The following is a 27,806-nucleotide window of genomic DNA, read 5'->3' on the forward strand; positions in this document are numbered from 1 at the left end:
ATTACAGATTTTAGAAGATATTGTTTGAGGTCCCACTAACTATGGGCCCCCTCACCCAATGGGACCCAGTGCAACTGCCCTGCCTGCAGTGTTTATATTTCCGCCCCTGCCATGGTGGTTTCGCGCAAGTGGAAAACCTTTTATGGCAGTCACAGGTGAGGGTGCACTTCATTGTGAGACTATTGCGCCCTCTAGTGACGGAGATGAGCAAGCGTGGAGCGATGTTTATTGTTCTCCAGTCCGTTTGTTGGGTGACTCTGCTCGCCCCACAGTAACTTGTATTCAAGATGTTTTAACAACGCTGCACACTTAACGTTCAGGCCTGTCGGAGAGCAAACCGACAGGAGATGAGGAGATAGTTTGACACGGAGCTCTTCATCGCTGAGACTTGTGGGGGGGGGAATGAAAAGTCAAGCTGCGCTCAGAGCACACAGCAGCAGCGGCGGCGGAGAGGGGTGCAGGGGGGACGGAGCAGACACCGGCCGGTCTGTGGACGCTGCACACAGGCACACAGAGACATAGACACAGAGCTGCAGAAAGGACGAGTCTTTGCCTCTCAGTCACACCGAGGCTTTGGTGGGAAAAGTTTGGGCAGCCGCTGGGACAGTGAAGGCATCATGGTTGTGTCTGTGCGGAGCTGGGTCGCCAACGAGGGAGGAAAGCACTTGGTCCTGGTGGGGAAACTTTTGTCGAGAGATTTTACATGCTTGGCTCCACTCATATCGTTCATGAATATATTTGTTTTACCTGCTCACGAGCTGTTGCTACACCTGTGTTTTTCCAAGACAGTTTGCACATTATGTTCACGAAGTTCAACTTTCATCCCGAGGAGGTGCTTAGTTCACTGTTTGCCAGTTTGTCAATGCTGTGCAGTGAGTTTATTGTACTTCATGTGCTGTATCCATACAGCCTACAACCATTATGTGCCATGGATTTATAATGTGCTTTAAGATCAAATGTAAATATATGTAGGCTAAATAAAATGCTCATGACAGCTCAACAGAAAACATTAGAGATGCTGTTTGGAGTATTTTCTATTCCCATGTGTTGAAAATGTCCTCATAATGAATATAAAACGATACTGTACATCCTGTGCTGTGTGTATGTGTGTGTGTAGATGCTGTGGCTGGGAGTGAACACCTGGCTGTTCCTGAAGACCTTCCTGTTGTACTCCACTGGACAGCAGTATCACTACCTCTACAAGATGCTCGGGGTAAGACATGACACAAACTGCACACTGCACTATCATTTTCCAGCTATGGCTCAATACCTGATAGTCAGTGCTTTCAAAGTTATAATCTGTAACTTAAATATAAATAAAAAGTGTACCCTGCCACCGAAATTCAAAACTACAGGTTTGTAACCTGTTGTCACTTCCAAACACTAGATGAATAAGTGTTTAGCAACTAAATTTAAAATATTAAAGGCTTTTATGATGCGGGCAAGGCTAGTTTTGATTACAGTCATTGGAAAAAGAACACATTTTTTTTACTTTTATCTGCAAGTTAAATGAATCCTTTACTGTGTATTTGTAAAATAGTTCAAACAATGCAACTTGGACCTTTAAATAATGACGTACAGGACAAAAGTTGCTAAACGAAGATTCGGTTTGAGGTTTCATGTTGTTTATTGTTGTTGTTTATTCCCTTTATTCTGCAAAAGTCATCTGTGGTGTGGGAGGAAACTTGAAGAGTTGACTACAGTGTTTAGAAAAAAGCTTTAGATTGTTTCCTGCAACCCCACTCGGAGCACCACAGTAGCAAGACATAGTAAATACCATAACATCCAAACCCTTGAATTAGATGAATCACTAGATGAGCTGATTTGGATTGATAGCAGATATTTTGACATGTCAGTGTAGGCAAAAAACGGGTGTAAAGTATCAAATAAAAGATGGCTGTATTCCATTTGGCTGCCTCAGTGTCAGGGTGCAGGTGCTGTGCATGTTGACTCAAAGTCAGACTGTAATGGATTGCTGGTTAACATGACTAGAAAAGAGCCATCAGTAACATTATCATCAACACTTGTGCTTTTCCTGAGATAAGTCAAAATGTTTGCTGTGAAAAAGACTTAATCTGTGTCTGAAATCACTCACCTCTTCCTGAATACTTAATATAATTAACCTCCGTCAAGTTTTTTGAGTGTCTGCATGAACACCACCCTCTGCTAACAAACCCATAATGCAATGTGCTGCATTATATAGATGCTAAAATTACAATTAACTCAGGATGATTCACAAAGTTTGTTGTGAGCATTTGCATGCAGGAGCTATTTTCTTTGTACCGAACTGCACCCGTTAACTGCACCAAGAGCTGAGTGCCATCTAGTTCCATTATAGTCGAGAGAAGGCAGACATCTCTATTTCTGATATCTCCAACACTCTGCAACGCACACCAAAACAATCTAGACTGATAAATAGACTACAGGTATGAGGTTTTTTTTTTTTTTTTTTTTAATTTTGGATGAACTGTCCCTTTAGGTTTCCAACACAGGCAGTAGCTAGTGAGTGAACAAGTGACTGATTTTGGACACAGCTCTTTTGTTTGATGGCATTTCTTTTTTTCTTTTTTTTTGGACTTCTTAAGGCACCTGTTGTCCACTCACACAGGGGTTTCCACTACTGATGCTTGATTAGATTTCTACTTAAGACTGTGTTTGTACACAGTGTGTGATTATGCAAAAACAAGAGTTATCTACAGTTTAAGTGTTGACAAAAAATGTTACAAAACTCATGAAGTAGCAGGTCAGACGGAGGAAAATCAACGAAGAGCTTTTTCAAATGCAACACTTCAGGAGAAACATCAGATTGAAACTGTCATAGGTCATAATAATTGCATGCTCGTGAGGGGTCAACATTTATACACAATAAATATGGAATACTGGCTCTAAAATTGGTCATGTGACACTTCTTAGTTTTCATCAGTACTGGGACTAGATCTGTTTTTAAAGAATGATGCTGCTGCTGGCTTCACAGACTTCTATTCATATCACAGGAGCAGGTTTTGTGATGGATGGTCGACTGTCACATGCAGGTTTAATGAGTCTGAGTTGTGACTTTAAACTCTGTGACGGCAATTAGCCAGATCGCTGTGTGTGTGTGTGTGTGTGTGTGTGTGTGTGTGTTCACAGATTGGCTGGTCTGTTCTGGTCAATAGTGACACGAGACCGGGCACACAGTCACACACACTCACATAAAATCAGGAATTCAATTTTGATGCTAGTTGACTCATGTTAGTGTTGGTGTAATTATTGTCACAAGTTCATGTTGGTGTGTGTGTGTGTGTGACTGTGTATGTGTGTGTGTGTTTAATGCATGTTTGTGCCGGTGAAAATGTTCCTTGCCTTCGGAGAAAATCACACAAATGTCACTGACATTACTGTCCAATCACGTGAGACTTTCTAAGCTCAGACACCACCTGTTGCTCTCCACCAGCTGTTTGCTTCCTTATTCTTAAGACCTGTGTTTTTGTGATGGAGGTGAAGAAAATAAATTATGCAGAATGAAACAACAGGAAAAATAAGATGTGGCAGAAAGCAGCATGTGTGATCTGTTCATGCACTGCCTGTACAGTGGGAGGCACAGGGGAGACAGGGGCAAGTGTGGGCACGCCGCTGGCTTTGACTGAATGCCTCGCCAGAGGGCTTAAGTTTATGTGTGTGTGTGTGTGTGTGTGCGTGTGTACACATGCATGATGGAGATGTATTTCAAAGCTTAATGCCGCTGAAGGGAATTCAGATTTAACCTCAAAAAGCATCTTATCTCATTCACCTGTATGGTTCAGTATGTGTGTGTGTGTGTGTGTGTGTGTGTGAGTGTGTATGTGTGTGTGTTTGGTTGTTTGGGGTGTTGGGGTTGTACAGAAAGCAGGATATCAGATCTCCTCCTTGTGGTTTTGCCGTCAGCTGCTTTTCTGTGGGAAGCTGAGTTGAGTGAATGTGCGTGGGAGGTTTTTAAAGGGTAAAGGTATCAGAATTTGAAGCACACTAGGGTTAGCCTTGACTCGCTATATGTAGATTCTCACTTTGGCCTGTTTATGTGCTTCATTCTTATGTTTCAGAAACACCACAGTGTGCACTTCTTTTTCAGTCAATTGTGAAGAAAACTTTGGTTTCTTGCCTACGTTACTGGGGGTGAATTTTGTCATTTTACTTGTGTTACCACTTACAACTGGTGCTTGTCCAGTTAGATATTAACATATAAATTAGTTAGCTGGATGAATCACTTGTACTGATGACCCTATCGACAATTATCACATGAATCTGCAGCTCCCCGCTACTTAATATTTTGGTTCACTCTCACTGCTCTGATAATGTTATTTTCAGAAAAAAAGCTCTGAAAACCCACTGTACGACCAGCAGGTGAACATAGTGGAGCATTTAGAAGTCTAAAAAGCCAAGTTTTCTTTCGGGAGGTGGTAGAGAATAGATCTTTAAAGGTGAAGGTGATCATATTATATTATATGCCACATAATTTGACTGCGAGCCATAATCACAGCCTATAGCCCTTTTTTAAATAGGAATTGTGCAGATTTGCAGGAAAGCCCAATCAGTCTTCTTTCAGCATTGGCAGGATAAAAACAAAATCGGAGAGTGCAGCAAAATGCCACCTGCCTACTTTTGTTCTTACAGAATGTGCCTTTTTGGGGGGAATAGGGGGCGTGAGCAAGTAACAAAACGTGTAGCTCAGTGTGTGACGTAAACAGCCTTTCTCCAAGGGAAGCCGCGGCCGGTCAGTCTTTCGGCGATTCTCTCATAAGTTGGCCCGTCCTTCACCGTCCCCGTCATCTGACGGTCAATGGCCTCTTCGTTTGCGAGGACAAGGAGAGCGCGCAATTCTTTTTCTCCTCAGTTCTCATCTTTACTGTGTCTGTCAGGTTTGTGTTTCCCTCTTGCTACTATAACTACCTGCTCATTCCTGCTATCAGCTGTTTCCTGTTTATCCACCGCCAGTGGGTCGCACGTGCCACGTCAACAACAGCTCCTCCCACAAGTCATCAACAGCCCCTCCCGTTGCAGAGGGGCGCCTCGTTCTTTTTAAACCAAAAAGGTTCCGCCAATATGACTACCCTACGAGGCGGAAAATTGGGCACCTTGGATCAGCTCGCAAATCCGGCTCTGTGTGTCTAAACGCTCGCAGCTTGCCGGCAAAACGGCCTAACATTTGCGGAAAATCTGGCAGTGTAAAAGGGGCTTATAAATCAGATTCGCCCATTGCTCCTCCACAATTCCACTCTCTCGTCAAAATATGGTCACCTCTGGCTCCAAAAAACCAAGATGGTGATTGCTGAAGTGCCCAACCCGAGGCTTCAAAACAGGAGTCAACAGACTAGGAGGTTACGTCACAGTAGCAATGTTCATTATGTTAGACAGTATGTTTTTAACAGCCACCTTATCAGTCTACAAGGGGCGAGAGTTCAATACTCGCAAGATCTACAGTTTTACACATGACCTGTCTCTCTGTCTTCCTGATCTGCAGTCACTCACCTTCATCTCTCACACTAGTTGTTTCAGTTTCTTTGGGATAATCAGAGGAGACGGCACCAGCAGTGCTCGGAGAGTCTGCCAAGAAAGCGTTCAAATGTGCTGAGTTTAGTCGACGCCAAAGTACATCCAGTGTTTCCGCTTGAAAACAGCTTTGATTATTGAGCTGTAGCTTGAGATTTGTAAAGTCATATTACATCGCAGGCATCCCTCACATGTCGATTCAGGTAAACTGCACTCTTTTCATCCTAGTGTCAGGTGCTGAATTAGCCTTGAGCCTTTGAGAGTGCCTCACCACTCCATCTGACACAATTGCTACAAGGCTTGCAGGTGTATGGAGTAACATACAGTATAAGTGCCGAGCAATTTACGTTGTTTTAGAAAAAACTAGACAATATTCAAGATGTAGAGAGAGAGACAAAGAGCATATTAGGTGAGAACATACTGTCAGAAGAGGTGGTTTTTTGGCTGGTTGAAGACCTGATGTTTGGTCACAGTTTGGACCATTTGCAGAAGTTTTACTGTGCACACTGGCAGCCCTGCCAGAAGACGTTACAGTGGTGAAGGCGAGAGGTGACCAGTGACTGTGCAAGGAGTTAAGCTGCATACTCGATCAGATAAGCCCTGATCTCATGATGTTATATGGTGAAAGCGACTTGACTGAGTGGCAGATGCAACTGCTCAATGAAAGTTGGCTTGCCACATTGGCCAGATTTCTTAGTGAGGCAGAGCAAATTGTAGTTCAATGATAGATGTCTGCACATCCAAGGGTACATTACACAAAGAAACCCCTAAAATGGCATACATCAGTTGTGCCCTATATTTGCCCTGCGTTGAAAACGTGAACATTTGAGACCAGCAATTTTAAATTTGCGTCGGAGAGGAGGCCCACAGTGTCAGACTTTGAAAAACCCTGGTTTATTGGAAAACACAAAATTACTCATACATTCATATTTATTTCTTTGCACACAGCAGTGTTGTAGTCAAGACCACCTAAACTGATGCCAAGTCATGACCAAGACCAGAGTGTATCAAGACTGAGACAAGACCAAGACCAGACCGGTGCGAGTCCCACACTGCGTGACACACTATGATAAAATGTGGAACATGCAAACCATGGGCACTCCTCAAATGAATCTGAAAAATCCTCATTAAAAACATAAAAAGACAGACAGAGAACAAATGATGATTCCTCTTTATGCATCTCTTTGCATGCATACTGTATCCATGGCTGGTAAGTGCAAGAGTGCCATGAGAAATGTCTTTATAAAAGAATTGATTTGCCGACACTAAGGACTTAAAGTTGACTTAACTACCTTGATTCAACACTCCTTTTTGCACAGGCAATTTAGTTGTATCCCTGCAGTTGTCATCTTGACCGGTCTTAAAGTGAAATCCAGTATCTTTTTTGTCTGATACCGAGACCAACCCAATCAAAATTGGGTCAAGTCCAAGATGAGACTGAGACCTTCAAAAAAGTGGTCTTGAGAGGGTCTCAAGACCAAGACCTATCTTGCAACACTGGCACACAGTTTATTTGCATTCAACAGTGCAACTGGAGAGTTGATTGTGTAGGCAGCCATAATGTAAACTATTTTTTTAATATACAACTTACTTAACTTACTGAAGGATACAATGTTGTTGTTATTATCATTTCAAATAAATTAACCCCAGTCATTTTAGATTTTTTAATGGATATGGTAAATTCTCTTTTAGACAATTACTAAAGAAGTCTGTCTGTCATCATCCCGACAAAACCAAATTAGTGTTCTATTTAAAGGCAAAGCTCCAGCAGAGAGATGCCTAAAGCAGAGCAGTTATTAGCTCCCCATACTGAGAAGGACAAAGATGGTTTTAAATAACCCTGTGTGGCGGGGAAGTCATGCCTCAAGCCCTCAGTGTGCACACTTAATAGCCCAAAATCTGAATGGGAGCAGCTCAAAAATGTTCATCCTAATCCACAGGGCCCCTTATTACTTTACATCCGCTGTATCCAGCCCCATTTCAGCAACCCATCTAACAATGTGTGTGTTTGTGTGTGTGTGTCTTTCCCAGCTAGGGCTGTGCATCAGCAGGGCGTCTGCGTCTGTGCTGAATCTGAACTGCAGCTTGGTGCTGTTGCCCATGTGTCGCTCCCTGCTCACCTTCTTCCGAGGAACACACAAGGTGAGAAGGAGACTGAGGGGGTTGAGGAGAGGAATGAGGGAGAAAGCAAAGATAGAGGGAGGTGAAGAAATGGTGTATTGAGTTGGGAATATGCAGAGAGTTTTTGCTTATATGTCACTTTGAAAGATGTGAAGTTGCAGGATATTTTGGGGACATACACACATGAAATGTGGAGTTTATTCAAAAATCTGTGATGATGTTCTTTTTAGTAGTTTTTACGTAAACCTGCTCTGCTGGAAATGAACTGCTTAAATGCAGTGTTTTCCATGAGGTATATTTAAGAGATTTTTAAGTGCAAGAAAATGCAAGGAAATATTTTGAATTTCAGTGCATTACTGTTAAAGATAAATTCCACATATAGGGAAGGGAAGAGGATACGTTGAAAATGAATTTCCCTTGAATCCCGGCCACAAAGATAATACTACTGTCTGTGTTCCAACACACATGCTCATGCAGGTATCCAGCAGAGAGACTCGCAGACTGCTGGACAAGAGCAAGACCTTTCATGTGGCATGTGGAGTAGCCATCTGCATCTTTTCTGGTAAAACTCACTTATCACCACAGCTCACATGTCTTCATGTATCCCTGTGTGTGTGTGTGTGTGTGTGTGTGTGTGTGTGTGTGTGTGTGTGAAGTGTAGATAAATGGACCGAGGCTAGCTCAGCATTCCTGGCGTACCAGCTGTGATGTCCCTCCAGCTGGTCATGGTGTGTGTGTGTGTGTGTGTGTGTGTGTGTGTGTGTGTATGCGTGTGAGTTGTTGCTCTTGTGAGTCTCCTCTCATGACATCATGGGAGCTTCTTGCAGCTGTGCGTCCTCTGGGTCTCCGCTTCACAGGCTTTTTCCTCTTATTCATTCATGGTTTTTTGGAGATCTGGCTTCATGGCCGTACAGTGACACATGACTATCTTTTTCTCACGAAAAAGAAAACCTAAGTCAGCGCTCACCACCTACACATATCTACATGCTGTGTGCTTTTCCTCGCAGTGATCCAGTCGTCACAGTGGCTGATGAGTGTTGGAATGAAACACTCACCGAAGCCTGTAGAGACATTGTTGTCTACAAACAGTCTATAAATATCTCCCGACTTCAAGCATTTCTGCTCCATTAGATAGCATGTAGATGAATTCTTTAGCAAGTATTTACTACCAGAAAATTGGGAAATCAAAACAGACAGACTGTAAAGGCATGGTAAACATCAAAGCAGCACAGCCCAAGATTTGCTGTCTTTCGTTTGTGTGTGTTGAACATCAGAAACACTAGATCCTACACTTCCCATAATGCAGCTCAATCGATTATCAATTATTATATGCTATCTGCATTGTAAATACCTATGTCTTTGTAATACAGGCTTTGGGCACTGATCTAATGTGCATGGCGCGAGTGCATTTAGGATGTTTTCAACTCCACTTTTGACGGCACGTAAACTGGGCGCAAAGTTAGATACAAGGAGCAAAGGGGTTGTATGTAGTCTCTTAAACAATCATAAGTATGTTTTGGGTGTAACATGAATTCAACAAATAATACTGTCATCTCCCAAACCTTTAAAAAAGCACGTGTGTCACCAGTGGGTTTTGCAGATAAGAGTGGTTTCTACTGAGAGTAATGCAGTAAGAGCAGTTATGTCATGGCAGCAAATTCAGTGGGACATTTAAACAGCAAAACTAAAACCTGTAGTTGTAAACTTGACCAAGAAAACAGATCTTAACTTTGACATTTGAAAAAGTCAGCGAAGTAATGCTCCTCCTTGTGCATAAATGCAAACAGCATCTCTTGTAATGCAGAGTCTTCACAGCAGCTCTGCTCTGCTCTCTGCTTTGTTCACATTTTAGAAAATTAATTGTAATTGTTGTAATTAATATTTTCCCTGTGTGTTTAACAAGCAGCGTGTAAGCGTGTTGCAAAACCCGCCAATGTATACGCATCTTGCTATCCGACTAATGCACCCTTTAAATAGCAGGAAAATACTGCACCGTTGACTCTAGACCAGGTTTTTGTTGGTCAATTGCTTTCTGCTGTCTCAGAATAGTAATGTGCCAACAGTGCACCTGACAACACCTCATTTTAAGAAGTACAAACCCATGTACATTTGCTACTTGCACAACCTGTGTGCTGACCACACAAATGACAACAGCAGTGACAGTTGTGCTTTGCACCGGTTGTGAGAGAGGGCCCTTTATGTTCTAAAGTTAGAGTTGACAAAGCTGCTCCAGAACCACAGATGATGTTGTAGAATTGAGTCAGCCTTACTAGGAAACTGACTTTGGCATGTAAATTCAGAGGAGTGCCCCCCAAAACAAACAGAAAACAAACATAGTGAGGTGGATTGTTAAAACCAGATACAAAGAAACAACACCAAGTCTATTAATCCACGCTACAACCATGCTAGTTGCTCTGTGAGGCTAAATGCATCAGTGTGCTAAGATGCTAACAATGACACTGTTAACATGCTGGTGTTAAGCAGTTATGATGTTTACCATGTTTGCCGTATCAGTTAACATTTGAAAATTATGACCTGCTGATGGTGTGAGATGAAAATTTTGCCCCAGTCCACCCAGGATTCATCCTCTGTGCAGTCCATCTAGTAGTTGCAAAAAAATCATGGCAAACCCTAGCCGCTGAGACATTTAGTCTGTAGGATCGACCGTCCCTTGAGCCAATATAACATTCTGTCATCTGTTCTGAACTATTACATCATCTGTAAGCTTAAGTCCTCTTTCATCATTGCCTTTCACTCCTCAAATCATCAACATCTTCCCTCTTCTCTTGGGGCAAAGCTCTCATGTTCTAATAGCAGCGTTCCACAGTTCTGAGACAACAACAGATGACAATGAAGACAGAGAGACAGCAGGGATGGGACAGAGACAGAGAGTGAGAGAAGAAAGAGAGAAAGAGAGGGGGAAGAGGGGGGTGGGAAGCAGTGGGAGTGAGAAAGGATGTGAGTGAGAAAAAAGGACCCTTGTGTCTCATGATTACGCCCTCTAATTCCATCAGCTGTCGAACGGCTGCATGGTTAGCCCATGATGTCAGGGAGGTGTGTGTGTGTGAGTGTGTGTGTGCAAGTGTGTGCTGGTGAGTCAGGAGGATGTTTTGCTGATTTTCTGCTGAATAGACAAAGAGATGTTTGTACGAGTGTCCACTAGGAGTTCATTTTGACCTTTATAATTACGTGTGTGCGTGTGTTTGAACCAGAGGGTCTGTTCTGCATGTCTGCTGATGTGTGTGCACAAAAATGTGTTATAAATCAGCATCGTGTAACCCTTTCTCTTCCTCCTGCAGTTGTACACGTGTCTGCCCACCTGGTGAATGTTGTCAACTTCAGTGTGAGCTACTCGGACGACTTTCCTGCTCTCAATTTGGCTCGCTACAGAGGAGAGGTGAGACACGAACGCATGCACATTTTACACTTTATACTCATGAGGGCCCTCATTGATTTGATGCATTCCATGACCCCCATCACAACGACATGTCTAACCCCAAATCTTACCTCGACCTTAAGGATGTCTGAACTAGGAATGTGTCAGCTCTGGTTAATTGTATGTTACCGGTAACTAATCAGGTAATTGTAAGAAAAAAAAAACACAAAATGACATTAAATAAAAGAGGAATTCTGTCTCCATTTAGATTTAGGTGAAATTTTAATGTTTTGTGATGTACATGTCTTGCCCTTTTTAATTTTTTGTTGGCTCTGTTGACAGCCAACCAGCTAGCTGCGTTAACATGCGGAAATACAGTGCACACTGTACAGTCTCCAATCTAATGTTTGCCTAGGCTGCTCTGCATGGTTCACTACCTGGGTCAGGTGGGAGCTAGCTAGCGGTGCTGCTCATTCGGCAATTACTGCTGGTAACGCTGTTCAGGTGGTGGGACAGCGTTGATCTAAAAACATGGTAGCCACCCTCTGGTTTCACCCCACTTAGCCCCATTGAGAAAGTGTCTTCATTTAAGCACTGCTTATTGTGATGACACTGCTAACAGAACTAACAGGTATAACATACAGTAGCTAACAATGCTAGAGGGTGTTTGCTGCACAAAATTGACCTGCTTACTCACCAGGGCGACCTAGGGGAGACCGGAGGGTGGGTAGTGTTTTAACTGTAATGGCGCAGCCTCTGTATTCACAACCAATTTGCACAAACTCGTATCTGACCTGCCCTGCCCGTCCCTTTTTGCCACAGCTTAATTGGCTCGTCATACAGCCAGTTGAGTCCACATCACAGGTATCCCAGCATATTTTGTGCAGTGAAACTGTCTCTACCAATACACAATGAATGGGAGCGAAATTTCTCGTCGTTTATAGTGGAGCTGCATCGTAACCCTGTTGGGTCAGGACGGCTTTATTAGTGTTAACCACCGAATGAGTGGCTCTGATGGCTGGCTCCCACCAGATGTGGGTAGTGCACAGTGCAGTAAAATAATTCAGCGGTTAACCAGTTAATGGTAACATACTCTGGTCAGTCTCCCCAAAGTGTTTCATGGTGCCTACAAAAGTAGTTTTTGAAGGGTTCAACAAAAGCCCAAGCGGGAGGTATCAATCCTGCACCTCACCTCTGCACACCTGGCCAAGCAAGTGCAGGAAGTTGACAATTCATTATTTTTGCGTTTCCTTCCAGGACCCCAAGCTGATCATTTTGACCACAAGTAAGAAGAACTACTCTTTCTAATACAGTATTGCATGTAGACCAGAGGTGTGTGTATGCTGGTACATTTTTGACTTGTATAGCAATGAAATGTGGTGAATGTGTTGCAGATTAGAGTGGCTTTATGCCAAGAGGAGAGGAGGGTCATGCTGTGTTTCGTTCTCTCTTTCTGTTCTCTGTATTTTTGGTGTTTTAGTGGGTAAAATATGACCTCAAAGAAAAAAATAGGACTGCTTGCATACTGTTTAATTATGTGAGAGTGTCATAGTGAGCAGATATCTCCACTTACATGAGTCTTGCATGTATGTATCCTGGGATGTCAACTTTGTCTTCACTTTTTAATTTGCTGATTATCTCCAGTCCCAGGAGTCACAGGCGTTCTGTTGGTTCTCATCCTTTTCCTGATGTTCACTTCCTCCTCCCACTGCGTACGGTAGGTCAACCAAAGTTTCCCAAAGCCTAGAAAATCACTTTTTATGTTGTAGAGTCAAAGCAATAGTGTCTGTGGGCTGTGCATGTGTGAGAGAAAACCTAAAAGGTTTGTTCGCTGTGAGACACTTTCCTTGAAATGAACAGGAGCCGTATTGGAATGTGGCATCCAGTTGTCTCAATACAACCCTGGATTTTGTGTTTATGTGTCTCTGCCTCTACGTGTATCTCTTTGTGTGTAGTGTAGCCTGTGTGTGTTTAAGAGAGAGAAATACAAGATGGAAAACATAAGGAGACATGCTAGCAGAGGTCTGTTACAGAGCAAATCCTCACTCAAGTGTTCCACTCACAGCTCTGTCATTACTTGGGTCATAGCAGGTCACCCACTCTGCATGTGTGTGCAGGTGTGTGAGACTTGGAGTGTGTGTGTGCATGTGCTGTCCTTGCCTTGTTCAGTAATTGAACAGAGGATAAGAGGCTTTTCCAGACCACTTAAGGCTTTAGATAAGAGTTTGGGTAAGTGGCTGGAGCGGTGGGATGAGGGCTGCCACTTACCATAAGAATACCTACATAATGAGTCACAATGATCCAGTGATATTAACACACATTAATGCTTCCAAGGTTATGAACATGCTCTGTTAATTACAACACTTTGCATCTTCATTTTCACTTTTAAACAACATTGCTAATTACATACTTCTTAGGAATTTTTAGATGCTTTGTCCATGGAAGCAGAAATCGGTAGTTAATAAGCTAATCTGAAAACAAAGGCAGGAGAAAGAACATCATTCCAGTTTGTCAATGTAAGCAAAAGATAATCAACCAAAGGTCTCTGGCCTGGGATTATTACTGTAAAATGTATGTGCTTGTGTTGTGGCACTTATGATATTATATCACAGGAAATTTACCCTCTTTAACAGAGGTTAAAGAGGGTTGGTAACATAGACTGCTTGGTTGGTAACATAGACTGTAAAAATAATGGACGCAGCTACCGGGATGTCACTCATTGGTTTGTGGACTCCTGTTCTGAAGCCTTGAGTTTGCATTTTGACCGCTACCATGTTGTTTTTTTGGTGCCAGAAGAGAGCATTTTTGGGGCGAGAGGCTGGTGCTGTTGAGGGGCGAGGGGTGGATCTAACTAAAAGGCTGAGGACACTATTGGCAGACAGCTTGTCAGTCAAAGCAGCCTGCCCTTAGTTGAGCATAAGCCTTAATAAAATGTAAACAGGTGATTTATATAAAAAGTCATTGCCGTTCAGTTTTTCTGAACAGAAAAATCAGCTTTAGAGTCCAAAGCCGTTCTTTGTACCAGGCTGTGAATATTAGTATTTCATAGCCTGAAATATGAGCTGTGAAATATTGAGCCAGCCTCAAGTGGCCGTTCAAAGAACTGCAGTTTTTGGCACATTAGCCCTTTTTAGGTAGGAATTTGCAGGAAAGCCCAATCAGTCTTTTTTCAGCATTGGCAGTATAAAAACAAAATCGGAGAGTGCAACAAAATGCCACCTACCTACTTTTGTTCATACAGAATGTTCCTTTTTCGGGGCAATGGGGGGCATGAGCAAGACAAAACGTGTAGCTCAGCGTGTGACGTAAATAGTGACGTATGAGGGAAGCCACGTCTGGTCAGTCCCACGGCGATTCTCTCCTAAGTCGGCCTGTTCTTCACTGTTCCTGTCATCTGCCGCTTAATGGCCTCTTCGTTTGCGAGGGCAAGGAGGGCGCACGATTCCTTGTCTCCCCAGTTGTTCATCTTTACAGTGTCTGTCAGGTTTGCATTTCTCTCTTGCTACTAGCTGCTCATTCTTGCTATCAGCTGTTTCCTGTTTATCCACCGTCAGTGACTCACACGTGTGGTGTCATCAACAGCTCCTCCCACAAGTCTTCAACAGCCCCTCCTGTTGCAGAGGGCCGCCTCAGACTGTTTAAACTGAAAGGGTTCTGCCAATATTACTACCCTATGAGGCAGAAAAATGGGCGCCTCGGATCAACTCGCCAATCCGGCTCTGTGTGTCTAAACACTCGCAGCTTGCCGGCAAATCGGCCCAACATTCGCGGAAAATCTGGCAGTGTAAAAGGGGCTTTTGTCTTTTCAACCTCAAAGGCTGCTGCTCTGTTGGAAGCAGTAGCACTCGTGTGTAGAGTGTCAAATACAGGCCACTCCTGGACTTAAAGCCCATATAGAGAGATGTTTTAAGCATATTGTTGCTATTTCCATCCTTAATTGAAACCATCATTGTACAGACATCACAAGAAACATAGCTGTCATCTTTCTTTGCGAAATGACGCCACGCTCTCCTATCCACCATGACTCCTTCTTTCCAGCAGTGTAGATGCATGAGTTTGACGCCATTGTTTTGCAATATACAACTGTCAGAAGAACACCTGGCCTTTGAAAACCAGAACTAATAGGCTTCGAGGCAAATGATACTGATTGATTGTGCGATTTGGAACCAGTTCTCAATTCCCATCCCCAGTCCTGTCTTTCCAAAACACTGAAAAACTGTGTGAGCCAAGCACGATGTGGCCTTAAATTTATGTTATAAATTGGATTACACGAATACTGATAATATATTAAAATGTCTCTCTTATACAGCCAAAATAGGAGATAGAAATAGGTGCCATTGTTGAAGCACACTACTGAGAAGAGAAGAAGTTTAATTGGAAATATAGTTGTACAGGTAAACAAAATGTTCAATGTTATACACATTTTCCCCTCACATCTTGTAACATTTTGTATATTTGGTAATTCAGCTTTGGGTTATTATTGTTTTCAGCGGACGATTGGTTTAGACCACCTACCCGGGGTGAACACATACATTTTGATTTAAAATGACCAAGCTGTACAGAAACAGAGTATATTTTAGGAAAACTAACATGAAAGAAGTTGGAGTAAAAGAGGATGAATACAGGGTTTGATGATGTTCAGTGTTTGCAGTGTTTATGGGGGGGGTCGTTGTGTGTAATGACCCCTCTAATACTGACCTCTGATGTCCTGCTTACTCAGGCTCTCAGCTGGGAGTCTGTGCGTCTGGTCCTGAACAAACTCTGACCTCGCTTTCTTCTTTTGTTGTCTCTGCTCTTTTTGTGTCTCTTGCTCTCTTGTTTCCCTCTGTCATGTTACAATGTTATAATTCCTCATTTACATCTCTTTTTGGTTGTTATCTGTCTTTCAAAACATAATTGGTGTGACTTCGAAGTAAGAGTTTCTTTAAAAATAATCATATATGTTGTTGTCTTGCCTTTTTTTCCAAGGTTGTCCAACTATGAGATCTTCTGGTACACTCACAACCTCTTCATTGTCTTCTACGTCATCCTCATGGTGCACATGGTCGGGTAGGTCTGATGGCACACACAGTTTCTCTCCCTCTCAACCACAACCTCCACAAGACAAGATAAGAGTTTGCTTCACATGTGAATGTCAGCAAATATTGGAGACTCCTGCTGACAGCTGGAGACATCTCTAAGCTGCCGTCAGCAGCTCCAGACTTACTGACATGGCAATTCTCCTCTCTGCTTTTCAAGAAACCATGCATTGACTTTATTAAAAAAGACTTATTTAAAATGAAATATCACACCAACACAAAGTGTCATTCTTGTTCTGACAAAAGGAAAGTCAAGTTTTTTCAGGTGAAATCAGGCTATAGGAATTTATTTACTTACCCATGCTGTGTTCACACTACGAGCAACAATGCAACAGTGTGACCAGCTACGTTATTGCCAAGTGTGTCTCCTACTTGCCACAAAGCACCTCTAGTGAATGTTTGTATTTGGTCAGAAATTATATGTTTTTGATCAATGTCGGAGCCCCATTTTAACTTAACATTTCGCCACTCCACTTCATCCCAATGTGCACCGCAATGCACATAAAGCTAGCATAGCATCAGCTAACTAAGCTTAATAACGCAGTGTCACAGCTAGAAACAAAAACATATGATTGGTTGATGCTTCAGCGTGTCATTGAAGTGCTGGAAAAAGTTAAGGCCTGGTCTTTCTTTGCAGTATTTTGTTGGGTTAAATTTAATATGTTTTATTAACCAACAGCTTGTAGCTGTACTAATGGCTATATCTTGTTGGATCACATTTGTAGCCACAGGCCGAACACATGAAAAATAAAATCATCCTTACTTTACAGGCAAGTTTCCAGCACTGATCTGTAGCGGTGTAACGATCTGTCGATTTAGATAGGTGAATCGATTCGAATTCATTATTATTGTTATTATTATTATTATTATTCAAAGCGCTTTGGGGTTGCATTTTTGATGTATGAAAGGCACTATATAAATAAAGTTTGATTGATTGATTGATTGATTATCATCAGTGCAGTCTCGGAACACATCGGCTATTGGTCTGACGACGATTAGCCTCTGGGGGCGAAGGCCAGTATATCAGGATGATCCAGTGTAGCCAACAGATATTGGGGTCAACACTTGCTCTTGCATGTGCTGGTCATCTTATCCAATTTCTATAAACAGATTGCTGCACATGAATGGAGATTTTTTTTTTTTTTTTTTCTTTTTAAAAAAAGGTAACATACAGCTAAATGATCATCAGACATAGCCGAGGGGTTCTGAGATTGCATTTTGTCTGATGCATTCTGCCTCTCCACATGGACTCTTTACGTGCTGCTTACATGTGATCGAACAGTACCACTTGGGCCACAAACAGAAACCAGAACACTTCCAGTCCCAAAACTTGTCCTGTCACCTACAGATTCTGCTCACATACGCAGAATCTTTTTATAGGGAATATCGTCTTTGCAAAGTGAAAACAAGAAAACATAGTGTCAACTTTAAGATAGTTCTTCATTTCAAAATTCCCATGGCACATCTGTTTCACCATTTCCATCCAAGCACACCTCCTTTCTAAACATTTTAACAGTGCTTGTGGCCTAGTGCCAGGAGATAATAGTAAGCAGCCAAGAAAAACACATTGAGGGTATTTACTGATATCATCTCGTATTGATCTCAGGCCCCTTGGCAGACTTTGCGATATCAGCAAAATATGGCATTGTCCAAAGAATCATAATGCTATCATATTGTGACGAAACTTGTGATTTATACCCCTGATGAACTGCATGCCTTTGTACAGTGTGATTGACTGAACGCATAGTGTCATTAAAAGTGTTTTATAATATAAACATCATCACTGACTTGTAGATTGCATGAATTGTTCTGTATTAAGTATATCAGGAGGACCGAATGTGAAAGTAAAAGGGGATCAAAATGCACCTAAATAATGTAAACATCTTGTAAATAAATGTTGTCTTTCCCATCAGCGGAGCCCTGAAGTATCAAACCAACATAGAGGCCCACCCTCCTGGCTGCCTCAGAGCCAATCAGAGCAGCACAGATCAGCAGGGCGAGGAGCTGGAGCAGGGTGAAGATGAAGAGAGGAGATGTAAAGAGGAGGCTCACTTCCAGCCACACTACCCCCAGGTCTGTGTGTGTGTGTGTGTGTGTGTGTGTGTGTGTGCGTGTGCACGTTAGTGGTGTCTATTACATGTATCTTAGCATTTTAATTTATTTGTGTTCATGCTGAAAGAAGTGTTCGTACCTGCAAGTGTGTGTCTGACGCAGAAGGTGTGTAAGACGTGTGTGTTCAGTATTTGGGAGGTGTTGGTGGGAGTTGGTCGCGTTTATTAGAGGTGTAGTGCTGTGAGGGAGGGGCAGGCATCCTCTTTCTACATCAAGGCTTGTGTTTGTGTGTGTTTTCTTCCTGCGTGTGTGATTATGTGTTTGCACATGGTCGTTAAGCAACGAGCTGGTTCCATAAAATCCCCCTTAAACCCGAATGTGCTCTGCAGGGTTTACTGGAGTTGTTAGCAATTAGTCTGCTGCAGGTAACTGGCAACAGACAGAAACAGAAATGCCACACACTGTGATGGAAAGCTGCAGAGATTTCACATGCCTCTTTATGCATGTATTCTCTTTGGCTGGGTTTGATTTGGTGCCTCTCTGTGTTTTTCATGAAACAAATTGGGAGAATTAGAAAGCCTTGACAGACACCAGCTGATACAACGCTGCCTGTGTCGGGGCTGATGCTGCAGACTTGTCATATCGCACAAACTGTAATCATGAGCAACCTAAGAACTACAGACGTGGGCGTAAACTGGTAGCAAAATGGCTGCGAAGTCATCGCTGGCGGTTACATCTGAATAAGATTATGATTTAACTTAATTTAACTAATGCAATCAAGACAGAAATTAAAAAGGAGCTACACAGTTTTTTTTTAATTTGTTTCCAAATATAGAAGACAAGAAAGCCTTGAAGGAAAACTACAATTAGTTAGGTTTTATTGGTCATGTTACCGTAGCTATGTAACTGCGGAGAGCTCTGAACAGGGTGACATCGTCCAACTGAGCAACAAATATGACATCAAACTGCTGGTGATTAAGTGTTAACATGATGATGTAGAAAGTCTCTGTGTATTTATAGACGTGGCTTTGGGTGTCCGGTCCACTCTGCCTTTACTGTGCCGAACGTTTCTACCGCTACATCCGGAGCAGCAGCCCTGTTACCATAGTGACAGTCATCAGGCACCCCTGTAATGTCATTGAGTTGCGCATGCTGAAGAAGAACTTCAAGGCTCGTCCGGGACAGGTGAGAAGATGTGACGTGAACGGGACAATATAAATTCTTTCGCTGTAACTCTGGTTTGTGTCTGAAGTTAAAAGATTCATCTAATTCTTTCTTCTGTGCTTCTACCTTGGTTTTCTCTCCACATTCTCTAATCCTGTCTTTCTTCCCCTCATCCTGCTGTCTCCCCATCTCCTCTCCATCTCAGTATATTGTTCTTAACTGTCCAGGTGTCTCTTCATTTGAGAACCATCCCTTCACGCTCACGACGGTAAGACTTTATGCAACACATTCCTCACTCATGACACAATGCAAACACACACACACACATATGTTTTTATAGTTCCTTAAACTTTCTTCCCCCTGGCGAGGAACATGCAGTTCTTGGTCTCTCCCAACATCCCGCCCTCCTCCACTGCTGGATGACACTTGAATGACAGCTGGGTCGTCCACTTATATTCTGCTTGGCATTGTTTGTTGATGTTTTCTGATTTAGTCCAGATTGCATGAGACAAAAGCAGAAGACAAATAAACAGCTTTCTGTTTAGTCAGCATACAGGAATGGACTTATACTTACTCACACACACACTCACAAAGAGACACACACACTGCAGTATGTGCATGCCTATGCCTGGTGTGTTATGGAGTTTTGAGGAGGAGGGCAGAGAATCACACTGACAGAGAGCAGACAGACCCCTGAGGCTAGTTACAACGTCTGCCAACAGGAAGGCTGTGTTGTGTGTGTCCGTGTGTGTGTGTGTGTGTGTGTGCATTGTTAAATTTGATGAAAAGAGTTGTAGCTATGCACTGTTGATGTGCATTGGGATGTGTGTGTATGTGCATATTCATGTCTTTGTGATAGTTGCACGTGCATGTTAGTTTTTTCTTGTGCTTTCCAACAACTGAGAGTATGCGTACTTGTGTGTGTGTGTGTGTGTGTGTTTTGTTGTGACTCACTGTCTGCTCTTTAACTCCCTGCAGTGTCCCACGGAGAACAAGGAAACTTTTGGCATCCATCTTCGAGTCGTGGGAGACTGGACTGGTGAGTGTACATGCCACACACACACACACACACACACACACACACACACACACACACACACACACACACACACACACACACACACAGACACACACTGACAGAGGGCTTTTTACATTGACTTACACATGCAGATAAACACAGATAAAAGGACAAACACGTAGCATAGACACAGGCACACATTTTCACTTCCCTATCACAGTTGACAGGATGGAGGTCACTTTGTTTTGTCTCCTCTCTTTGGGGAGGATGCACGTCCGGAAAACTACCGTTTCATGTGAGTGAGTGTCCCTCCCTGACGCTGTCCTGCTGTGTCTCCAGGGTTCCCACAGTTTTACTGTCCGGTTGGAAAAATGTATTTACCATTAGTGCAGACACACTAATGTGTGTGCAGACACGCACACACAATATACATTTAAAGGAGCAGTGTGCAAGATTTAGAGGGATTTAGTGGCATCTAGTGGTGAGGATTGCAGATTGCAACCAGCGGAAACTTCTCCAGTTTATAATTCCTTCAGTGTTCATTATTCAGGAGGTATTAGCCACAGAGGTCTCTTCCTCTGCAAAACAAACAGAGTAGGTGATAACAACAGGTAAAACACTGAATAATGCAGTTTCATGTTAAAAATTAGTGTTTCTTCGGCATTGTTTTACTCACTGGAGATGGGCCACTAGCCCAGCACCCACTAATGTGTGCTTGCCTTTATTCTTTTTTATCCACAGAGGTCACGTTTAGGGATGTCCCGATCCAGCTTTTTCACTTCCGATCCGATACTGATGTTACAGCCTTGAGTTTTGGCCGATACTGATCCGATCAAGCGCGTATTATACATATTCACTTATTTTATTGTCAGTCGTGTTAGAAAAGGTTTGATCTGCAATATTACTCTAACAAGAACAACTACTTAATTAGGTTAGTTAGAATGATCCACAACAGTTAGTATGAGAAACTGACCCGTTTATTGTTAAAAGGGTTAAATAAACAAATTTTAAACTTGAACATTAACATTAAATAAAAAATATAGCTGGTTTAGCTTTGGCCCCTTAATAAATAGAAAATAAATCAACACAAGAAATCTTTAAAATGTCTAACATTGAAATTAAAATAGCAGCAAGACTCCAAACACTTGTGCTCTGGCCCCCTATAAATAAGAAATAGATTAACACCACAAGACATTGTTGACATTTAACAAACAATGCAGCCTTTGCTTTTCAGTTATTTTAGTAGTGTCAGTGCCAGCCTGGTGCACAGGCACACAATATTGTACAACTGTTTAAACAAGCAATAGTCCATCCATGGCTCCAATTTCACTAATTGCGCCCAAAACAATGCCATCAGTGCTCTTTCCATAAACCGTAAGAGTGCAAACCAAATAAAAATATCACTCTCAAAAAACCAGAGCAAAAAACAAATAGTTAACTAAGTTGACCGCTACTCTTCCTACCCTCCGTGTGTGTCTGCCGTCTGCATGCTGGCCTGGTGGATTGATAGTAAGTGCTGGATCGGAGTTCTCGGATCGGCATTTTTCCATGCAGTTCAATCAGATGCCGCTGCATGTTTTTTGCTAATATCAGCGACTGATACCGATCCAAATATCGGATCGGGACATCCGTAGTCACGTTCACGTGATTTAAACTAGAAAAATACCAAATAAAGCAGTTTCACGTTAAAAATGTGTTTTTCCCACACTGCTCGTTGCAGAAGGGCTACTTACAGTGGCTGATGCAAAGATGCGAATGGCTCTATCTAGAGCCAGTGTTAAGTAGGGCTGCTCCTTGAAAGATGAAGATTTGAATCATCAGTCAGTTAACTGAGATTGCTTCAAATCAAGCTTTTATTTTCTTCGCTAGTCAGTGTGCTGTGCAGTGTACTTCTAGTGACATTTTGGTCCCCAGATTTTGCTGCAGAGTGAGTACTCCTGACTTTCATGCTACTCTTTGGTACAGTCAGCTGTGTGTGTGTGATGCAGCAGCACAGAGGAGGAGAAACTCTTTACTGCGGCTCCGAGATAACATTTTCTTCTCTCTTCTGCTTAGAAGTGGTGAATTTACAGTTTACAGATACTTCATACGACACAGTGTCTTGCTTTTATTTGATATCTAGTTTCAGCAGAAAATGTTTTTGCACATTTCTGCTCCTTCATTAGTGCTTAGCTTGTTTACTATGTAACATGAATGCTGCTGTCACACTGAACGTCCTGCTGAGCCCTGTTCAAACTTTAAAACTTTATATGAATAAAAAAAAAAGAAACATGGAATATTCGTATTAAATGGCCAAATCTGATTCGAGTCGGGTGCAGTGCTAGTGTTTGATTTGCCCATTCTGGGCTACTGTAGAAACATGGCAGTGCAATATGTTGGACACCGTGGATGAGGACCCGCCCCCTATGTAGATATAAACAGCTCATTCTAAGGTAACTACAATAATAAGATTCTTATTTTCAGGCGATTATACACTACAGATAAAATACTTAATGTATTACATTCCATTTCTGCCTCTATATCCCCCTTAGTCCTACACGCAAAGAGCTGGCAATCAGTAGATCTCTTTAGGATGTTTTTAACTTTCAGAGCTTGTGTTTGTGTTAAAGACTCAAACACTTTACATGCACTTACAAAAAAGAAAAGGTCAATGATAATTACTTTCCTTTGTCTTGTACTTTAATTTGAACAGTTGAAATTTGTATGCAGCAGACTCAAAAGGGACTAACTGCTAGAGGAAGTTGTGTCCTTTGGGAGCCTGTGACATATTTGAGAACATGTACACTCATTTCCACTTGCTACTGTACATTTCCACGCACACACGCTTTCAGAACACAGGAAGGGAAGTGGGTTTGTTTGTGTTGGCCCCTTAATCTGCCATGACCACATGCTGTTAAGGAAAGGTTGTAAAGCATTGAGCTGGAATGTATAGACACCTCTAAATATGGCAATATTTACACAGTAACATTTGCTCGGGAATCTATACGATACTTTTCATTCTTAGAGAGTTAGATCAGTGGTTAATATAATGAGAAATGCAAAACCTCTTCTCTCCTCCCCCCAGAGCGCTTCACACAGCTGTTACTTCCTGAACCGAGGAAAGACTTGGAGATCCTTCCCATGGTGCAACAGAGGAGATACCCCAAGTATGTTTCTGTGTGTGTGTGTGTGTGTTTGTGTGATGTGGCTGACATGATTTCTCATGAAGGTTTAGAATTACAGAGGGTCAGAGGTTTCGACCTCCTGACCTCTGACCCTGTGCTCTTCCTGCTCTGTGTCTGAGAGAGAGACAGATAGGCAGAGATAGAAAGGGAGATGAGTTTGTTTTGTGACAGTAAACTAGAGCTAAACAAACCATCAAAACCCCCTATTCCCCTCTGTCTGTTAAATGGGCTGAGGGGCACAACAGCGCCCACTTATGGTCTGAAGGGTTTGGGTTGATTTACATTTACTGGTGCAGTTCAACTAGTGGACATGCATATTTTGTTTATTAAATTCTGCCTGTAACACTTGAAGGTGCATGAACATTCAATTTATCCAATAATTCATTCATTGTAATTCTTAGACTGTATAAAAATATTCGACATAGCCACATGGCGTCACCCGCTGGTTTGTGGACTCCTGTTTTGAAGCATCGGGTTCGGCATTTTGGCCGTCGTCATATTCATTTTTTGAAGCCAGAAGTGACCATATTTGAATAAGAGGTCGCAGCTGTGGAGGAGCAGGGGGTGGATCTGACTCAGAGATTGTGCTAAAATGGCCGCTAGGAAGTCCCCTCTTTATGCCACCTTTGCATTTTTACACAGAACCAAACACGGGCAGCATCATGCAGCTCCAGTGTGTGGTTTTAGATAGCATACAATTATCCCAGAAGCAAAAGAGACGTGGCAGGCATGACGTAAAACATAAGCTTTGAGAGTGACATCTGTGTTGGCAGCATTTCCTAAACAACATGGCAATAACAATCATTTACCATCCCTATCATATGGTGGCTGATGTCATCCTCCTCTCTGAATTTTTGGACATTTCCGGCCACTGTTCTTCTTCTTTTAGTTAGCTGCCAACTGCTGCTAGCTACTTTTTTAATCTCCCACGGTGGGTCGCATGCATAACACATCATCAAAACGTAACCCTCATCCTGCACTTTGTTAACATGTTAACATCAAGTGGCCAGTAGAAGAACTGCAGTTTTTGGCTTCATTTTCAGCCCCGGAGGTTGCCGCTTGATATAATTTAATTTCTTTGAATATAAGGTTTAATGTAACAAAACAATCAGTGAAAGCAGTGTTATTTAAGACGTCAAGTTTTTAAATGTCACCAATAAAGTGGTGGGTAGAATGAGTACAGCTGGTATTACTCAACACATAACTACCCTAAAATACTTTATTTTTTCTTTTCAACAGTCAGACATGTTTGAAATATCTGCAATATTGATAGTAGTTTCATTTCTGTGAGGAAATAGGTTAAACACATGTTTAGCCTAGCTTAGCACAAAGACTGGAAACAGAGAGAAACTGCTTACTAAGCTGCATGAAAAGTGGAAAAAATGGCTCTGTGATAATGCAAAGCTGTCAAACTGATGTTATAGACTTTTTACACCATGTTTTTGGCCATGAATAAAAGTTTATCGGAGGTATTTCCGAGTGCAGCGCTGGTGATTATGTGACAGTTACACCGAGCCAAGCCTCACTTGGCTGTGTGGTGGGTGTTGGGGTGTGTGAAGGCTGCTGTAGCATTACCAACCATTTACTGGGCTCAGTTTTGAATTTCATGTGTAGTGTTGTCCGAGCATATCTGGATGTACTTTCTTTAAATGTTCGGGTTTGACTGTGCTTGGTGATTTTGTTTCTGTGTGTATGTGAGAGAAAGATGTATCTGTGTTTGTGTGTGTGTTTCGATGACCCAAGTGTTTAAGCAGCTGTTGTAGAGATGATGGGTGTGTGTGTTTGGGGGATCAGACTAGCTGCACCCAGACGGTGGGATTTCAAATGCAGGATGTTTATCTACTTTTGTGTGTGTTTGGCCCTGAGGGGAAAGTATAAATATAGGTGTATGTATTTGTCCAGTTCTTTTGTTGATTGTCTCTTGTGCTTTTATCCACACTGTATGTTCAGGCTTTACGTGGACGGGCCCTTTGGAAGTCCATCAGAGGAAGTGTTTAACTACGACGTCAGCGTTTGTGTCGCGGGTGGAATAGGAGTCACGCCGTTTGCCTGCATGCTGCATGCTCTGCTGTGAGTTATGAAAAAAACAAACGAACATCACATACTGACAAATGATGAACAATTTCAGCAAGCATTAGCATGTTTTTTTTCCTTTCTCCCTTCCTCCCTGCTGTATACCAGTGACGGCTGGACGGGTTTCAGGTTGCAGAGGTTGTACTTTGTGTGGGTCTGCAGGGAACTCCAGTCCTTCTACTGGTTTGCTGAGCTGCTGTGTGCACTTCATCACAAGGTCAGGACACAGTCTGTGTGCTATAGTCTACATGTTATATTAATTAAAACATGTGGGACTTAACTGTGGTCCAAAATCAGAGTTTGATAATTGTTTGACCAGCATCCAGTGCTTTTCAGTGCTTGAATGTCAGCATTGGGTCAGAAGATTCACTTTCTGAAAGAACTTTTTTGCAACTTTGAATGGAGCCACTGCCCCTAAACATGTCTGTGCATCCCCTGCTTTTACCATAACTTAAGCCATTTTACCGGCAAAGATCTTCACCTTGCCACAGGCTACTGTGGCTAGCAACTTTCCATTCCTGTGTGTGTTTGTGCTCAGTCAGGTCAGTGAACTTTTTCTGGGTTTTAAGGGGAAGTGGAAGGTCAGAGGCTAAGTGCAAAAGAGTGCCGATCAACAGGGGAGTTGTTACTGAGGGACCTGGGTTTTTAAAGTCTGATTACAGTCAAACAAAGATGGTGCAGAAATTTGGTATGATTAAATAAAAGCACTCATTAGGTCATGTATCACCCTCTGTACAACTCAGACTTCATTTTTCTTGTCAATGATTTGTTTTTTGCAACTTTTTTTGGAAACTTCTCCACAGGCCTACTGAAACAGTCAGCAGAGCATTAATTGTATTTATTGTATTTACCGCCATCTTGTGGCTGTAAGTGATATTACCTCTCCCATTTCAAGGAAGTCTAAGATGGGCTTCACGTTTGAACTAGTATCAGTACCCAGTGGTACCTTGTTTTGTGCTTCACTAATTTTGCAGGCACCAAAAGTGTGATTTTTGAACAAGCTGCAGTCAACAAGCTACTCTACTCCTCTTCTCTTTTCTCATCACACAAAGACCATCTCTGTCTGTCTCTCTTGCTTTCTGTTTGGACACAACAGATAAATATATGGAAAAACTACATAATTTAACACAATAGCAAATAGCAGTGACACTAGTTTATTTTTGAATAAAATAGAAAATAGACCAGATAATTTTCGACTTGCTGGGAAGCCGAAGGAGCTCCGTGGCAGGCTTCCCAGCTGCCAGGCACTTCACAGTGCTTCTGCCTCCTTTCTGAACCCAGTGTTCTCACCCAGGTGTGCTCTTAGCAGGGGCGATTGCTCTGAGACAACAAGGGAGGCTGAACTTCCCTTAAAATTTCATAGAAGGAATGGTCAAATATGCACTATTGAATTTACATTTAAATAAGAATTTACATTGCATGCATGCGCTAGGATGCGTTTCACATCATGACTGTGATGTTAAAACGTCAGCTGTTTATCACCAGTTTTCAAACACGACCTCCCTGTCATACATTCTCGTGTCAGCACGGTGGACACGGAGCCTCCAAGCATTCCTATGAGACAGCGCTGAGCAGGTTTTTTTTCATGCAGCAAAGCGAGATGGTCGTTGGATAAATGCGACAAAATCGTCACTTCCAGGGAGGCTCAGCTTCCCTGGGACCTCAAGGAGCAGTAGGCGGGAGAGGACGCTCGGTGTATGCATGATGATTGAAGGAATTGTCTAAAAGACTGAACCCCTTTGTGACTGACAGCGCTTCACATTTCAAGCTCAGTCCCATGCGGATATCTGCGAGTGGAGTCTTCTGACAGAGTGCTGTCCGGAGTTCCTTATTTCCATAAGCCATATAGCTCTTTTTCACCGTTAGACCCATCTGAAAATCTTTGAGGTGTGTTTTGCTGCAGTTCTATGGCATGAGTGTGGTTGAAAAATGGTTTCAATTAAATGTTCCTTTTATAAGTTACTGCCTCGCTATATTATGACAAATTTTATGATGTAAACTTAAAGTGAGCTTCCCCTGCTTGAAAGACCAGCAGCCGCCACTGGCTCTTAGGTACCAAAATTTGGCACTGATTGATTTTACGTGAATAGATGCTCAGTCGTACCGATGTAATTTGGTACCCTAAAAAGTTCTGAGTTTGGTATCCAGACCCACAAAGGAATAAATGTTGCACTTTATCCTAAATGTGACTTTGTTGAATTAAACCAGATACATGCAGCACCAGTGAAATCCTGAGATGTCCATGTCTGTGTTTG

The 27,806-nt window shown here is 42.4% G+C and overlaps 1 protein-coding gene across 1 annotated transcript in view; it reads left to right on the forward strand.

The window, feature by feature from the left end:
* Nucleotides 1-256: 256 nt before the first annotated feature.
* Nucleotides 257-27,806, forward strand: part of LOC125889452 (NADPH oxidase 4) — a 33,030-nt gene continuing 5,480 nt past the window's right edge. The window contains exons 1-15 of the mRNA XM_049577481.1: nucleotides 257-674; nucleotides 1,118-1,213; nucleotides 7,537-7,647; nucleotides 8,104-8,188; nucleotides 10,926-11,023; nucleotides 12,260-12,287; nucleotides 12,647-12,719; nucleotides 15,971-16,051; nucleotides 17,994-18,153; nucleotides 19,153-19,317; nucleotides 19,502-19,564; nucleotides 20,275-20,335; nucleotides 23,379-23,460; nucleotides 25,429-25,548; nucleotides 25,660-25,768. Of these exons, the coding sequence (XP_049433438.1) occupies nucleotides 618-674; nucleotides 1,118-1,213; nucleotides 7,537-7,647; nucleotides 8,104-8,188; nucleotides 10,926-11,023; nucleotides 12,260-12,287; nucleotides 12,647-12,719; nucleotides 15,971-16,051; nucleotides 17,994-18,153; nucleotides 19,153-19,317; nucleotides 19,502-19,564; nucleotides 20,275-20,335; nucleotides 23,379-23,460; nucleotides 25,429-25,548; nucleotides 25,660-25,768 (1,389 nt within the window). The 5' untranslated portion in view covers nucleotides 257-617. The remainder of the gene's footprint in view (nucleotides 675-1,117; nucleotides 1,214-7,536; nucleotides 7,648-8,103; nucleotides 8,189-10,925; nucleotides 11,024-12,259; nucleotides 12,288-12,646; nucleotides 12,720-15,970; nucleotides 16,052-17,993; nucleotides 18,154-19,152; nucleotides 19,318-19,501; nucleotides 19,565-20,274; nucleotides 20,336-23,378; nucleotides 23,461-25,428; nucleotides 25,549-25,659; nucleotides 25,769-27,806) is intronic.

Source organism: Epinephelus fuscoguttatus, linkage group LG5 (genome assembly GCF_011397635.1).
Source record: "Epinephelus fuscoguttatus linkage group LG5, E.fuscoguttatus.final_Chr_v1".
Lineage (NCBI taxonomy): Eukaryota > Metazoa > Chordata > Actinopteri > Perciformes > Serranidae > Epinephelus > Epinephelus fuscoguttatus.